Here is a 17,325-nt window from a genome sequence, read left to right on the forward strand (position 1 = left end):
TATAAAAGTACCAAATAGTTGGTTTTAAGAAATAAATAGTAATCAGAATGAAAGTCAATAATTTTTCACTGCTACCTAATCACCTATAATTATTAAATTTCATCTATGTATTGAAAATGAATACGGTAAAAAAACTTAAAAACATCCGCCACAACGTAACGAATACGAATGCAGATACGGATCTTTCTTCTCCCTCAGATATCCGCGGATACAGATCGGATACGGATATCCGGCACATACTGGTACACACACAGCACACAGTGGCCGTTCTTTCATAAAAGCCCAAAAAGCCTGGCTTGCTCTCACAAATTATTCACCTTATCAAAACCGAATATGGAATAAAAACCAAAATTTTGGCCAGAAAACTACAAAAAATTATCTTTAAATAAAAATCCTTCTATCTCTTGACGTCAATACAAAACAAGAGAGTGTGCATCATCATCATCATGCACATCTACCTATGCGGATAAAATAATCACTCACTCTCTCACTCGTCGGCTTTTACGGGGTTCAGTGCACTAATATTTCTCTCTCTTTCTTACCTAGGGATAAAATACGTTAAAATGCTACCACACACGTATCGCTACGCACTACAAAATAAACTAGGCTTTTGCTTCTATAGCCAATGTATAAAATCCTGTTTGCAGTTTGTAAATTTACTTCTAATATGGTTGCGTTTATTCTGCTTTTAAATGAATAATTTTTGAATGCATCATTAATAATTCATGATTTTATAATTACTATAATAATATAATTATTTTAATGTGCTGCACTATACCTTATCTTATTTATCAAATAGTTTTGGTCACACTTTGAGCATTAATTTTGTGGTATAATTTTAATTTTAAACTGGCAACAACTATTTGTTTTGATGGAGCTGGGGATACATTTTAAATAAAGGTACCTAATATTTAAGATGCCTCAGTGGCGTTTTTGTATTGCATGCGCGATTCTATCACCGAACGCGATATTGGTTTTTTTCCAAGACACATTTTATTTGAACCGTAAATGCGGTTTTTTAGTGCTGCTGTGGCTTCCCATACACAATACAGAAGGCATGACAGTGGATGCACATTCGTTAAAAAAGACAGCCCCCACCATTTCCTCATGCCGGTTGAAAAAATTAGACAATCAATTGAATCGCCTAGAGGTACATGTTCCAAAACTGCTTAAATAACAAAATGTCAAGGTTTAGTGGATTGGGGCGTTTGGAAAATTCCATACCGGTATCTTCCACCCACGAGGCGCTTAGTGGCCATTCATTCATTACGTTCAATTGAGAAACAGGCATGGATCGTCAAAATGTGACATCCCGTGGCCGGGTAGGGAAAGGCATAAGCTTCTTGACGTCACACATATAAATATAAAGTAGTGACTTAGAATTTGAACATGAAAAAGAAATACTTGAATTGCATTAAATGTGTGTATAATGTGTATACCAGTGTAAGCCAGTGGGGACTATTGGGACTTCGCCTGAAGTTACAAACTTCAGAGGGCTTAATGTTTCGCTCGCGGAAAAAAACCTTCCACTTATTAATACATAATCATATAAACCGCATGAAATACAAGGAAAAAATCAGCTTTGTTTGTATTAAAACTTAATATCTAAAGGATAAAGTTAAAATTTCGCTCACCATTTAACTCGTTCACTCCATTTATGCCCTGGTTCATGTTATCGTAGAAATAACCGTCGTCTTCTTGCTCAGATTTGATATGAAAAGGCATCGGTAACAAATGCTCCGTCGGTTCCAACTGCCTCTCGTTCAACACCACATTACTAATTAACCTTTGGTCTAATCTGTCCAAATTCTGGCCCAACCTCTGCGTCAGGTTCTGCTCTAAATTCTGTCCCAACCTTTGCACCAGGTTTTGATCCATCAATTGCGAGTCCATCATGATTGGGGTCCGTCTGTCTTCAGTTAGTATATCTTGTTCCAAATGCTGTCTATTCAAATGTGACAGCATATCATGACTTAAATTATGAGGAAGGTTTTGTACAGAAACATCATTTATTCTCGCCAAATCTAAACTTCTAGATAAATCTTGCTCGTTTATATTTTGGACTAATGTTTGAGCCAAGCCACCCTGTAGTTCCAGTTCACTCCCCAAATTCCTTACCAACGATATATCTAGGTTTCTACTCAAGTTTTGACTGAGAACATCGTCGTGCCTTAAACTTGGATGCAGTTCTATGCCGCCCATATCGTCTCTATGCAGATTGGCTGGAACTTCTTGGAAATTCAAATTTCTACTTAACTGGTTGCTTTTCAGCATGAGCGACACTTGTCGCGGACTTAGAGGCAACTGGAAATTGTGAACAGACGAGTTGAGAGAGCTCTGCATCGCTTGGTGTAGCTGTTCCATTGAAATTGGCATGTGTTGGTATTCAGATTCCAGTTGGTGTTTTGGTAGCTGAAATAAAAAATTTAATGCGTTAATAATTTCTTATATGTGTCAATTCTACTCGCTGATTATTATTTTGTTTTACTATAAAAATAAGCTTTAGTGTATGATGTCACTGTTATTTTCTGCCGTGCGTGCGAGGGAGATAACGACACCGTGATGATACAGTTTCTCTCTCAACAGTTTAAATATTTATTGATATTTAATCTTATGATTAAATATAATTTTAATTTTGCTTGGAAAAAGGGTTTTTAGTTCATAGATTTGTTGATGTTATATAAAGTATTGCATAAGATATATTATGTTATAAAAAATTTAAAATAGTGAAATATATTCTGAGGACATTGACCTTTAGATTTTACGCTATATTTGCCCCCTAACACGTGTATTAATTTAGATATCCATAATTTAATAAAACAAAAAACTAATTAATATTAAAAAAAAAAACGGATAATTGCGAGTTCGACTCTTGCTGAGGGTTCTGTACAATTTCATATATAGGTTCATTAAAAAAGCATATAAAATTATTGATAACCTTTTCTTCAAGTTAGTTAAAAAGACAGGGTAACGAAGAAAGTTTACTTTGCAACTGCAAGTTATAAGTTTGTAATAGTAATTTCCCTTTTTTTTGTTTACAAAATATATATTTCCAACATTTAGATTGCTTCAAAACAACTTTGCCAAATTTAATGATTCTAGGTCATCGGAAAATACCCTATAGGTTTTGATTTCTTTGTGAAATCTCAAATTATGCGTAAATATGCGACATGATCAGGCATATTATTTTAAGATTATATTGACTTGCAAGTTTGATTTTTCATAGCTGAAAGAAACCCTAGAACCAAGCAATTGATATAAACTTCAACTTGCTACCACTACGCGTTACCGAAAAAAGGGTCATGACAACAAAGCCCTTTAAAGGTTTTCCTTTTAATTTACGGAACCCTAAAAATCTAGGCACAAAATTCACACATTTTCTATTCCTAAAAAATAATTAACGCAGCATTATTTTGTTGTATCTATATACTTTGTTATCGTCCATAATTTATACATGTTTTTTTTGGCTTTAAAGCGCACGTGTAAGCTGTTTTTTTTAACGTCGAGCGACTGGCGCCTCTGCGACTGGCGGGCTCGGAAACTTACACGTGTCCTACCGCGCGTGTATACTCAAAATGAAGCGAAGCGGACACCATTTTTTTATAGTCTAACCCAGAACACGAGTAAGTGGGTTATGTGATGATAAATGTGTCGCCACCGCTTATTATATAATACTAGCTTTTGTCCGCGGATCCGCCCGCGTCAATAAGTTTTCCGGGATATTTTCCGGAAAACTTATTCACGCGGTATTTTCACGTGATAAAAAGTAGCCTATAGCACTGGGGAGTAATGTAGCTTCCTATACGTGAAAAAAACAATTTAAAATCGGTTTAGTAGTTCCCGAGATTAGCGTGTTCAAACAAACTTTATCTTTATATATTAGTATAGATGATAATATTAGCTCCCTAATTTATATTGTCCATTGCTTGGCACGGACTTCGTCTACCTCCGAGAGTTTCGGTCAGTTTACCATGCTGGCCTAATGCGGGTTTGAAGACTTCATATGCACTCGAAATTCTTATGGAGAATTCTTGGGTTTGTAAATTACGTCAATATGTTTTCCTTAACTGTTAAGGCGAACGATAATTGATAAACAATAGATACGTGACGTCAATGTTCGTTCCCTGGGTTCTGAATCTGCGGACATTGTCTCAGCTGATTGTTCTGTTCCCTACCAGACCACCGTGCTTTTTACTCTTATTAATTTCATATATTTATATTATAGGAAAGGGAAGAAATGGGTTAGAATGGGGGATGTTTGGGCTTCCGACTTTCACTACGAGTTTATATTTTGTAAGCTTGGGCACTACCGCGGCCGATCTGAACAATTTATAACGGAGACAGTTCCGCTCATTTCCTCGGTCCGAGGAAGTCGCGAATAATTGACTATCGCCGTTAACATGTAAATACTCTTGATTTATAGTGAACTATACATGTCATCCGGTCTACCATTCCATCACTGATGGAATGGTAGACTGGATTTTTGAGGTGGGGCAATAAGAGCACCTACCTTAACCACTATAGCTACAAGAAAACTGTATTACTAACATACCCCGACTGGAATTGTACCACTGTCCCTAAATTTTTTCAAATTACGGATGTGCTCTTGCAATCGCGTGATCTAATTACGTTTACCTCTACTATATTAAAAAAATATATATTATGCAACATTTGCCAATAAACTGGTATATTATTTTATTTTAATAAACATTATGCAGGTATCAGAGGAAATATATTCAAGTTTTTTTTTTTAATTTACTGTATCGTGTCTCATTTTTTTTTATTTCTTACTAGTTTATCCTGTTTTATGCTCGTGTAAAATATTTTTCATTTACATATCATAACATGATATCGTCTCGGATATTTCCCCTGATTCCCAAAATAGCAAGTCCAAAATAGTTTTATTCGCAATATTTGCGTTACATTATGCATAATTAAAAGGATTCTTGGTTATTTTGGACATATTGCCCAATATTATAAATCCAAAGGATTGTGCAAACGATTTAATGTTTGTACGAATTTGGCACACAATTGGATAAGGACAAATCAGTGTTCCCTGAGACTGGATCGTTTCTTATAGCAGTTGTAGTGGTGGGTGTGAAGGCGGGAAAGTCACTTTAGCAAAGGTATCATCCATGACAGGTATTGTTGCTCTTTAAACCAATAGCACATTACAGATAATTCTAAAGTTGCCCTAAAAGGATTTTTATGACATACTAACTCCTCTCCTCTGCACCTGATGGTAAATGAAGTGATGTCCAGATAGAGTGTAGAATGACGCGAGATGATTATCCCTCGCCAATTGACACAATTCTGGCGGCGTATCGAAACGTGATATAAACAAGCTGAACCCGGAACGCGACACACTTACGTGGGACACTACGGCGGGTTTTAAGACCTTGTGTACGGCGGTCGCTATCCGGGTGGATTTAAAATATGTCCCACCATCAGCAAAATTTTATTTGCTACTAGCTTCCGCCCGCAGCTTCGCCCGCGTGGATTTCGGACTTCAAAAATGGAGGAGGTGCTCAATTTGTCGGGATGTTTTTTTAATGTATGGTGGTATGCAGGTGGTCCGATTGTCCGATCAGGGTCTGATGATGGGATCCTGGTGAAATCGAAGGCAGCATATAGCATGATTCAGTATTCACGCGTGATGGCTTATTATTAGCGTATTTCATGTGTAACTTTGGTGTTTCTATACCGATTTCTATGATTCTTTTTTATGGAATATTTAATAATGTTAACTTTTTTAATTAGGGATGACTGAGAGTGTTTTAAACGTAAGATTAGACAAATATAATGAGAAAGCTTTGAACTGCTAAGCTATCGGGAGTTACACGTGTTATTGTGAGTCAACCATAAAAGATAGACATATGCTGTCGTGGGATATTTTTTACATAATTTTAAGGAGAACATTTCCGTCATACATGATTTCTGTGTAGCTTTAACCATTAAGGTTGCACACGCGACGGAAGCTTAATAAATGGAGTAACTTCTCCCGTTTTCCCAACATTTCCCTTCACTGCTCTGCTCCTATTAATTGTAGCGTGATGCAAAGTATACTATAACCAGCACAGGAGTATGACAAATAATTGTACCAAGTTTCGTTAAAATCCGTCGAGTAGTTTTTGTTTCTATAACGGTTATACAGACAGACAGACAGACAGACAAAAATTTTACTAATGCATTTTTGGCATCAGTATCGATCCCTAATCACCCCCTAATAGTTATTTTGGAAATATATTTCATGTACAGAATTGACCTCTCTACAGATTTATTATAAGTATAGATAGATATAGATAGATATAGAAGATAGATGAATCATTTTTGATCCCTTACGTCTTGTTCTATGCTATATTTGTTGCTGTTTTAAATGTAAACAAATTTGAAGGAACTAAAGTGGAGTAAAAAAATACGACAAACTGAATAACCTTTTTTTCGAATTAATGTAGACAGTCGAAATACATGGCGGTCACCAAAACTATCGGCATACCTGACTAGATGCACACCGGGTGACCTCGGAACGCGATTCGCCGGGGCGAGCCACCGAGGCGGGGTTTTTTCACTACGTGCACCTCCGATTTGCACTTGGGTGAAAGATATATCACAGAACGACTGGCCAAAGATGACTGAACTTGCGCACGAGTGGCGTCGAAGTTAAATAGCTATAGGTAGGTCTCTCGTATAGCGAGTATTCGGCTGTGTAGGCAAGGTTAGGCAATATTTGAATTACTTGTAATTGTAACACTTCCTAAAAATGTATTTTGTAATGAATATTTAGAATACTTGACGCTGAGGTGTATTGTAGTATTTCATATATTTATGGCTTCAAATTAATTGATTTTAACATAAATATTGAGCTATCTTATTAATGAGTGCGTTCTGCAGAAAACATTTAATACTTTAGTGGTCATAAAAGAAAATTCTTCTTTTACTTTTTGATAGGCTTTTTCTGATATTCTTTTTACATTAACTTACACTTGATTGTATTTTGCATAGATAGATATAGAATATGCTTCAACGGTATTTTATAATTTGTATTAAAGCAAAGCATGTATTTTGGCCAGCCATGTGGGAAGGTAGCACCGAAACGTTTATTCATACTAAGAGAATGCATTATATACATTTTGGTTCCCGTTTGAAGGACACTGTAGCCAGTGATATTACTGGCTATTGGTCATTAGACACTCATCTACTTTTCTTACTAGCAACCATATGACGACAGACATAGGGGGCGGTTATGGAGGCCAGCTTTGATTGGCCGTACTGTATACCCTCCCACTAGCTATAAAACTTGTGGACCTCGCGCGAGTGCGCACACTACTGTTGCCGTTTCTACTGACCTATTACCATCAATGTCATATTTCGCGTAGCATCACTTGACATTTTACTAGTCAACAGATAATGGATTCGGGTAGCTGTTTCTACGGCTTATATACTTTAACTCTTGGTCTCTCGTGAATCGCCGGCGAGCCAAGACAGCTACATGACATTTGCGTGTGTCACGGGATTATATCCTTATATACTACATATATACTACATAATAAGGTTATTTTTCCGTCACACGCGTAGCTGTCAATGTTTGCCGGCAAACATTCAGCTACCTCACGGGTTAATACGACAGCCACGTGACTGAAGATTCAAGCGAATTCGCTTTGCGATGAAAACGTCAAAACGTCCAAGTCTACGTAGTCTAGTTTGAAGCTTGCAGGGTAAGGCTGGCTCGGCCATGTGATAATTTAAACATCACTCGTTACACAAACTAGATAAGGACATTGTTGGAAATCCAGTAAGACAGAACTATTGAACGCAGAGGTACGGAATACCCTTCGTTAATAAAAAAAAAATACAATCTATACAATAATCAAAATCGGGTTGATTGTTGAATTTGCCGTGTCAAGATTAAATATAAATGAAGAATTCTATGCCGGCATAGTGGTTTGAGGTATATACCCCGACTAACTTACAAGCGTTTCCTTACTTCAATAACCTGGGCGATTAACGCAATTTGAGATACATAATTGCTACCCTAAATTCCGAATGGCTTACACGAGTTACCTATTTATAGACGAATCTAGATAAGCAATTTAAATATATTTTTTCATTCGAAATAATTTGAACAAGTTAATTATGCAATAATAAATACGTGAATAAATTATGCAAAAACAAACAAGTTTAATAAAAAAATTTAACGTTTATATGGTTATGATCGTAAAGGAAAAACAAGCGAATGCATTAGTTTGAATTATTAAAGTGTTAACAATTTTAGTATGGTATTAACAATTAATTTTGCAAAAACCCGCCGTGTTGGCTCGTTTTGACGAATCACGTTTCGGGGACAACCACTTAGTTACGAATATAGGTGAATAAATGTAGTTTGCTTGTTGCTTATTTAAGTGTTTTTTTTAAAAGTAAAAACAAAAGCTGGTAGCATGTTGGCATCCGCCCGGATAGCGACCACCGTACACAAGGTACCAAACTCGCAAAGGTGACCCACGTGTGTCGAGTTCCGAGATCAGCTTGTATATATCCGGTAAAACCATACCAGCATAATAGGGGACAAGCCTATGCTTGATTTTGTACATTATTCTATGTGTAATGGCTTTAAATACGAAAAAGAAGCACTTCTGCGAAAACAGCATAAAAATTGGTTAAAAAATGAGCGAGTAATTCATATTTAAAATATTGTAATGAGCAGAAGTGGGCGCGATGTGGGGATATCGCTTCATCTCTTTCTTTCGCACGCGTCGTAATTCCCGATGACGTCACATGTGGATATTTTATCTCTTTTCTGTTTCTTGTTAATTACCCCTTCCACCGAAATTCAAATGCTTATAACTTGTTGATTTCTCACTGGATTTTAATAATTTCTTTGGTGTTATAATTTATATTATGTAAATATTTAATAATTGTTAAGAACAAAAATGAGTCCGGTACCCTATTGTGTTGACTGGCGAGGGACCATCATCTCTGATCATCCGACACTATCTGGACTCCACTTCACTTACAATCCAGGTGCAGTGGTTTCACTTTGACGTAGCCATATAAAAAGGATATTATCGATTAGGAGTTTCAAATTCGTTTAGCTATACATTAAGCAAGACAGGCCGGCATGGCAACTATTGGGATCCGGAAAACGTCTTATTGGTCAACATATTATTATTTGATTTCATAACTTTAAGACTGGGCGATTCTATGCAGTAGTTCCACTGTTAATGGCATGGTTCCTACAAATGCTAATGGCATTGGTTTTGCTTCCCACAAAGCACCCGGCTTATCTCGCCAACGGGCCGTTCAAATATTACGTAACGCAATTACAGGAAAACGTTACAGCACGTTACATGGGAGGGGGTGTCAAAAATCTTCAAAAATTGCGTTAGGTAATACTTGAACGGCCCCCAAGTTGTATACTTGTAATTATTAAATATATGAGGCATGCGGCGGGGTATCCAAAATTAAAATTTTGGGCAATACCGTTATCACAAATACATAAATTTGAATAGATGATCATGAAAGATAAAAACAAAAATTAATCTTGGACTAATAAATATCTATAAATATAACAATAATCTCACATAAATATCTATAAATAATATAAAAATTCGTATTCAAATCTATACATATTACAAAACAAAGCCCCAAAAGCTGGCTGTCTGTATGTGATCGATTTTTCAAAATCTACTGAACGGAGTTTTGAACGGTTTTCACTAAAAGATAGTGCAATTATTGAGGAAAGTTTAGGTAAATAGTACATTACGGTTTCATTTCAATTGACTGAAATATAACGATTAATGTTGAAGAGGTCTCATGGCAAAAAATCTCGTGAGTCGGGATTTACGCGGGAAAAATGTTGTGACACACTGATTTCCAAACGGGCGAAGTCGCGGGCACAGTTAGTAAAAATATATAACATTATGTAACATACATAACTAATATTGTTATACCTAAGCCGTGTTATGCATAGCATAGCTGTTTTGCGGTATCACTTGTAATGGGGTCTCAGATTTGATACCCAGATCAAGTAAAATGGAATTGGATTTTCTGGACAGTATCAGCCCAGGTTTGGAATTTATGCTCAATATGACAATATCTCCATCCCTTATCATATTATATGATAGGGGATGAACATGCCTCTGCATACGACTTCAAGTTAAAACGCGGGAATATGCGTATGTATAATGAAACTGAAATGGTTGTTTTTTGGTAAAAAATTACCAAATATTTGCTAGATGATATCATCGAATGTGTTTTATTCCACGCAAGTAATAAAAATAGCAGTTCCTTACCCTAGCAACGGCAGCAGTCTTAATATTATTTATTGGAATGTCTGCCAGAATACCAAATATGATGCTATATTAACATGCTGGAATCTGGCAAGGTTTGAAACATAGAAAATCTCTTTATTAGTTGGTCAGACAGACCCCAAAGCCTCAGTAAATGGGTCCCATTCATATCATTAGGATACCTATACAAGTATCCATATCATATAGAGGGAGAGATCCAACAATCTAGCCATTTTTTAATTATCTATGTGTTTAATGTAATTCATCTTCAAGCATCTTCATGACAGGAGGCCTTTGTTCAGCAGTGGACTTCATGTGGCTGATGAAAAGCATTTAAAAAGCATCTATTTCTCATTTGGTTTTTCTTTCCCTAATATGGTATGGCAACTGTTTTCTGTTTTGAGCACTGTACGATGATGATCAAGGACACCGCCCGCGCCGCCGCAAGGAACGAACGGGACGTGTGCGGGGCCGCGGGAGGTGGAAGGGTGTGCTTGTAATGGTTGGCTGTAGTAGTTAGGTATCAGGGAGCGACCGACATGCGCCGAATTTTCATTACTACAAAAGATAACTAGCTTGACGAAATTTTAATGTTCTTGGGATAAAATATTACATATGTTAAAAATTAGTACAAATAGTAGCTGCTTTTTTATAGCTGTGCCTGTACTAAATAAAAATGGCTTTCCTGAAATAAAGTGCCATTATATTTACATTATATACCTTTCCCTGCACCAAAGTCCATCCCTATTGGTGACTGCCTTGGTGATGTAGTTGTAGTGAGTGCATGTTACAATCACGGCTCTAAAGATTTAGGTTTAAATTCTTGGTAGAGAAATTTTCTGCTCAGTATCAACCAGGAGTCTAGAATTTTTACTCAATATGGGGATAGGTTCGGCTCCAATCACATAACAGGAAAGAAAACATGGCCAAAAAGGGAATAGCTGTACATCTGCCTACCTCTTTAGGGACAACAGCCGTGAGGCGTGTTTTTAATATTTAGTGGTTTCTGTCTTTACTTCAAATGAACATACAAACATATCCAGAAAGTTTCACATTTATAATGTAGTAAAAAGCAAGATGAATTTAAGTAATCACTGTGTAATTAGAAATTTAAAACTCCTATTGCCAAAAGTTTTTTCCACAAATAAGTAGAAATATATCCCTGTTTGCATAGCTACATTTTAACTGGGCAAGAACTACCATACAGGCAGTCAGCCACAACAATAATTTAAAATAGGGTAATGACAAATTTTTCTTTATTCCTTTTATCAATATCCACTTTTGTTTATTGCAATATTTTAAACATTAATTTGTACATCACCTTTCAACCAATTTAGGCACTGATTTTTGCAAAATTCTTTCTTTTTAAGATTATTAATGGTTATGAATAATACAATGCAAAGAATCAAACATAGACTACTTTAGTAGACAAAAGTTGGATGTACTTTCATGTTCTATAATGCCTAGTAATTTAAGATTGCTATAAACAGGAAGGCAATACTTGCATTTTTAAAGTAAATAATAGACAATGAGGCAATACCCAGCGCATGTACTTTCAAAGCAACACAATGCAAACAAAATATGTTAAATAACTAAGTTTTATTTATTACCTTTTAGTGCACAGTTTTATAAAATAAATAATCTTGAATTTAGGCATCATCGATGTTAGAAAATAAGGAGTTTATGAACATGAATGGTTAAAATACAGAATAAGTTTTGTGCGCACCGGTTACAGTATCAAACGTAATTTAGAATAGTTATCAAATTATGATTAAAATATTTTACAACTCACCCCATCCATATAAATTTTGTAATCCTCGTCGACGGCATTCTGGTCTTCGCGTTTCACAAAATCCATTTCAATTTATCGCACGATATTAAAAACTTTAATACAAGATTGTTTTATTTTCTTTCATAACGTCCCAATGCCTAACCTCAAACGAACATCACAACACGACATAAAACAAACGTTTATATGATTTGTAATATTTCTAATAATTAGTTTTTGTTACAAGTAACATGATTTATTTGTTAAAAAATTGTGATGAAGTACAAATACTGTGTATAAAATGATATTTTTTTTTTATAAAATTGACGTTCTTGTGAAAGAAAGGAAGCGACGCATCGACAATGTAGAGGAGCCGTCAACGAACATCTGTCGGGGATGTAACACTTGCAAAGTACTTCTTTGTATTGTGGAAAATATATTTAAACACAGACTACTTTTAATATCTTTTCATTGGAATAATTTGTATTACGACAATAATTTATTGACGTACGAAAATTATGTTATAAAATATTTTATAGGTGAACTATTCGATATGTTCAAAGTTTACTTATTATAGTTTAACGTATATACTATTTGTTGATTTATATTTATAGCCACAAGTGTGACAAGAAATAAACATTAGCATTTACCCGACTATAGATGGAGCCTACATTTTTGTTTGGATGAATAATATTAACAAATATCTAAGTTTGTTCATTTGTTATTGACTTAGATAGTAAGTTTAAATTTAGTTTGTAAAATTACATATTATAAGGATTATTTTATTTTGAAAAGATGCTTTCGATTACTTATTTGTTTTGCGTAGAAACACGAATGGTAACAACTGCGATCATCGTTCCATTGAGTTATAGAATCTTATATTTTAAGCTCTATTTCCAGGATGAGAGGATATCAAGATTATGATTTTAGGTAAGTATGTAGTACACCTGATTTACTTTTTAATATTTAGTATTTATATGTACGAAGTGAGATCATTGCCTGTAGCACTATAGAACGTAAATAGCCGTAAATCTCAATGAATCGTCGATGTTACTTCAAATATTATAAACCCTTTCAAGAGTGAAAACCTGAGTTTATATATATTTAACTCCGTATTTATTCTTTTAATATTAATGATACAGATAATCTAAACCATAGATGTCCTAGGCGGAGCAATATCTCATTATAGTTCATTGTAACGTCATTGATGTCGTGTTAGTATTGATAGGCCAATTGAATTGAACTCATACCCGATTACTTTTTTTTTACTCAAAATATCGGGTAATGTTTTTTATGTGGATGACAACATAAATAATTATCATAAATATCAAAGTTTGGTTTCGTTCGAAAACACATGTAATATAATATTATTGTTAGATAATTGAGATAAACACTTAATTTATGATGTAACTTTATTCGTAGTTAATCTAAATAAACCAGTATGATAAAATAAATAGCAATGAAATTTAGGAATATTTATTTTCATTACGTAATAGAAAATTCTGGAGAGAACAAGCGTTTTGAAGTAAACTCTTAACCTTCGCTTGAATCTGTCAAAGTTATTTGTCTCTGCGTCAAAGTTAAATTGATGTTTTGCGTGACAAAGTCGGCGTTTTCGAAAACTCTCACACTTTCATTGAAATTATTAGCTCAAGACTTGCGTTTTGCACAAAGAAGGTGAGTTGATAGCTTATCAAATCCTTTTGATAATGTATTTCTATTAATATCTTACCCCATGGCAAATACCAACACTGGACATTGGCCAGCTCAAAAAAATATATATTTTTGCTATGTACAAAAGACAAAAAAATCGCCGGTTGACCGTGGTACAATAATAATTATGTTTTCTCGATATTGTGGGCGTCATGTTATACAAAGCTTTTCATGCATAATATATTTTATGCAATACGGCCAGGGCTGCATCCAGAATTTCAATTAGGGGGTCATTTTATATAACTTTACATGTTATCCTTATAAGGATATAAAAAAAAAACACCAGTCTGATTGCAGCGTATTAATGTCAAGATGTTAGTTTATTTAAAATACAAACTAAGTATTAATTTTGTATGCTATGTGATAAGATTATTTTAAATATAAACAATATAGTGATGCAGTCTTGACCTACGCCCTGCTGTTTTAAAGAAAGACACACTGGAGGGTATAAAAGGCACCTACTATTCCTTTACCTTCACTTAGTGTTGTAATTTAAATTATATTAAAACCAGTTTGAATAAATTCTGGCTTATAAAGTATGAGCATGTAACATGGAAGCTTTTATTTTGTAAAATACATGTATTATTAGAAGTTTTGTTATACAAATCAAAGGTATATTTAATTACCCCAATCTATTCTAAGTATATGGTAAGCATATTATGATATTTATTGATAGCAACAGTACCTACATAATTTTATAAGTGTCGGGGATATTTATTTATTCCCACAGAGCCATGTCAAAGTCAGCCCTGGTTATCCTGGCACAAGGTGCCGAGGAGATGGAGACCGTCATCACTGTCGACATGTTGAGGAGAGGTGGTGTAAGTAATACAGTTGTTTCGTCTCTAGGTAGATTTTTAGGTCTCTATCAATAGAGATATTTGCAAGAGAGAGACTACTTTAGTAGCAATTAATAAATTGCATATTGTCAGTAGATTATATACTGCTTAAAACCACTAGAATATCAATCCTTTTGATATTAGTATTACATATCAAACCTTGTAGCTGAAGCTAAATTTGAATAGATAGTCAAGAATATAAAATACACAAAAACTGTAATTTTTATAGAATTATTTGTACTATTTAACATGTTAACTATGGCTGATACGACAATTATGTATATAGCGTGAAACTAGTATGGTGGACTGGAGTGGAAAAAAAAATGACAGTGTAAGACTGTCTCACTCTCACGCGCCGCACTACATAATTCGACCCACTGGTAGATAGTTCATTGTTTGGGCACTGTAATCAATGTGTTTTTAAGTAATAGACAATTTGCGACATTTAAGTACAATTATATAATTATTTTACATTTGTAGATCCATTGTAAAGTTGCTGTACACATTTTAGGTGGAAGTGACAATGGCTGGTCTGGATGGCAGTGCTCCAGTGCTGTGTTCGAGGCAGGTGACTCTTGTGCCAGACAAGTCACTGGCAGATGCACTGGCTGAGAAACCTCAGTATGATGCTGTAAGTAGAATAAAATCTAGCTTCTTACTAACATCTACTTTCTCGATATATATCAGTATTTAAAAGTATCTCTGCGCATAATTCACAGAAAATAGAAATAACTGAATGGATTTGAATGAAATTCAACACATGGGTAGATCATGTCTTCAATTAATACATAGGCAATTTTTTATCCCGATAATTTGATCCCATGGCGAATAAGATGACGTTAGTGTCCTACCGTTGGCGTTTTGAATCGCTCGTGTATTCCGGCTTTCTGTAAAAAATCTTTTTTAGGCAGGCAAAGCCATGAACAACATCTAGTTAATCATGTATGGGAATGGAGCATTTTGAAATATTATAACTTTTCAAAGTTAATTAAAGCACCAAAATAGAAATTCAAATTTATGGCGTATCTTAGGTAATCTTACCGGGCGGTCTTGAGGGTTCGGACCGTCTCTCCAAGTCGGAAGTGGTTGGCACCCTCCTCAAGGAACATGAGAAGTCAGGGAAGATTGTGGCTGCAATTTGTGCAGGTTAGTACTGGGGTCACAATATTTAAATTTCTGGGTTTTGTCAGATATAAGTAATTATAGTATTTGTGGACTCTAAGTTCCCCAGTTTGGTATTTCGATAAACTTACGGATTCAAAATAAATAATACTTTATAAGCCTGTATAAAAACATATGTGTGAGCTTTCGTAAAATACGGAATTTTTGAATTATATCAATAATTTCTGTAGCTAATACATCTTTCAAATAGTGGGTGTTTAGATTACAAGTCTAGCCGAAACTGTTGTCTTTTCTCTTGGAAATTATTTTTGATATATTTTTTTAAATAAATGTATTTACCTGAACAGCGCCAACAGCGTTCGTAGCGCACGGTATCGGTCAAGGCAAGCGCGTCACTTCCTACCCCACCACTAAGGACAAGGTGGCAGGAGGACCCGGGGACTACAAGTACGTGGAGGGGGAGAGGGTGGTGACCGATGGTAACGTGGTCACGAGCCGCGTAAGTACTGGATAATATTTTTATGCAAAATAACACCATGTGCGAATTTTCAAGAACTAAAAGAAATTATATAGTATACAACAAAAAAATATATCCTATAGTCTACACTATAAATTACATTATTATAGAACTGTATGAAATTTAATAAAATTTATGCAAATATATAGGAAATAATGAATATATATTGAAATGTGATACTTGTTCGCATTTGACTCGTTTAGCGATACGTTTTTGGCGACAAATTCATACTATCCTATGCACTAATAACTAAATTCATCCACCATGTATCATTTAGTTAACTTTATCAATATTTTTGTTCCCAGGGTCCCGGCACAGCTTACTGGTTTGGTCTGACTCTCATTGAACTCCTCACTGGCAAGGAGAAGGCTAATCAGGTTGAAAAGGGAATGATCATCACTGGGTACTAGATCTGAAAACCAGCATGTAAAGTCTAAAATATAATTATCACTCGCATAAGTTTAAGCATACTAAAAATATAATCTTCGTTGTAATGAAGATGGGCGTCGAATTAGAACTTGGCATAGATTGGCTAATAATTTATGGGAAAGAAGACTTAATCTTATTGATTTTTTTTTGTGAAAATACTTTTTTGGGTGTCATGAGTCCCTTAAATGCTCATAGAAGTGCGCCATCGCCCCGTGTATGCGGATATTAGCTTCATATTCTTATATGAATCCTTTTTGTTAAATGCAACTAAAAATTGTGATAAATCGGTTGGACCGAATAAAATTTATCCATCTTATTTAAGGCGCTTAAATTGTATATTTTGATGTAACCTGTAAATATATTATATAATCACAAATTTCAGTTTTTTTATTGTAAGTACTGCGGAAATTTTTCATTAATTTAATATCTACTCTCAAAAAAAAATATAGGCCAAATCCATCTCCTTTATCCATTACCCATCCTTTTAACAATGTTACAAGCACTTAGTTTATTTAACTCGTTTACTTTCCGTCTCGCCTTAAACAGTCGGGCGGCCTCTTAAAGATCTTAATGGGCATGAAATGAAGTTTATTTTTATAAATTATTTTTGACAGCACAAAACATTACTCGAAGTAAAAAACGCAGTATATG

The 17,325-nt window shown here is 34.9% G+C and overlaps 2 protein-coding genes across 2 annotated transcripts in view; one reads left to right on the top strand and one right to left on the bottom strand.

The window, feature by feature from the left end:
* The window catches only part of LOC115446418 (zinc finger protein 182), a 31,423-nt gene extending 18,963 nt beyond the window's left edge, over positions 1-12,460 (bottom strand). The window contains exons 1-2 of the mRNA XM_030173075.2: positions 12,079-12,460; positions 1,635-2,412 (exon numbers count right to left, since the gene is read on the bottom strand). Of these exons, the coding sequence (XP_030028935.2) occupies positions 1,635-2,412; positions 12,079-12,144 (844 nt within the window). The 5' untranslated portion in view covers positions 12,145-12,460. The remainder of the gene's footprint in view (positions 1-1,634; positions 2,413-12,078) is intronic.
* Positions 12,461-13,485: 1,025 nt separating this feature from the next.
* On the top strand, positions 13,486-17,050 carry LOC115446397 (protein dj-1beta). The gene is made up of 6 exons (XM_030173050.2): positions 13,486-13,731; positions 14,498-14,588; positions 15,118-15,237; positions 15,638-15,752; positions 16,076-16,227; positions 16,551-17,050. The coding sequence occupies exons 1-6, from the start codon at positions 13,643-13,645 to the stop codon at positions 16,653-16,655; spliced, it is 672 nt and encodes a 223-aa protein (XP_030028910.1). The 5' UTR covers positions 13,486-13,642; the 3' UTR covers positions 16,656-17,050.
* The last annotated feature ends 275 nt before the right edge of the window (positions 17,051-17,325 follow it).

Source organism: Manduca sexta, chromosome 28, assembly GCF_014839805.1.
Source record: "Manduca sexta isolate Smith_Timp_Sample1 chromosome 28, JHU_Msex_v1.0, whole genome shotgun sequence".
NCBI classification, from domain to species: domain Eukaryota; kingdom Metazoa; phylum Arthropoda; class Insecta; order Lepidoptera; family Sphingidae; genus Manduca; species Manduca sexta.

Excerpts from the sequence above, each read along its gene's own strand:
- LOC115446397 (XM_030173050.2), top strand. The coding sequence starts at position 13,643 with ATGTTTTGCGTGACAAAGTCGGCGTTTTCGAAAACTCTCACACTTTCA. Across the intron at positions 14,589-15,117 it reads ACATGTTGAGGAGAGGTGGT|GTGGAAGTGACAATGGCTGG; the intron begins GTAAGTAATACA and ends TACACATTTTAG. Across the intron at positions 15,238-15,637 it reads AGAAACCTCAGTATGATGCT|GTAATCTTACCGGGCGGTCT; the intron begins GTAAGTAGAATA and ends GGCGTATCTTAG.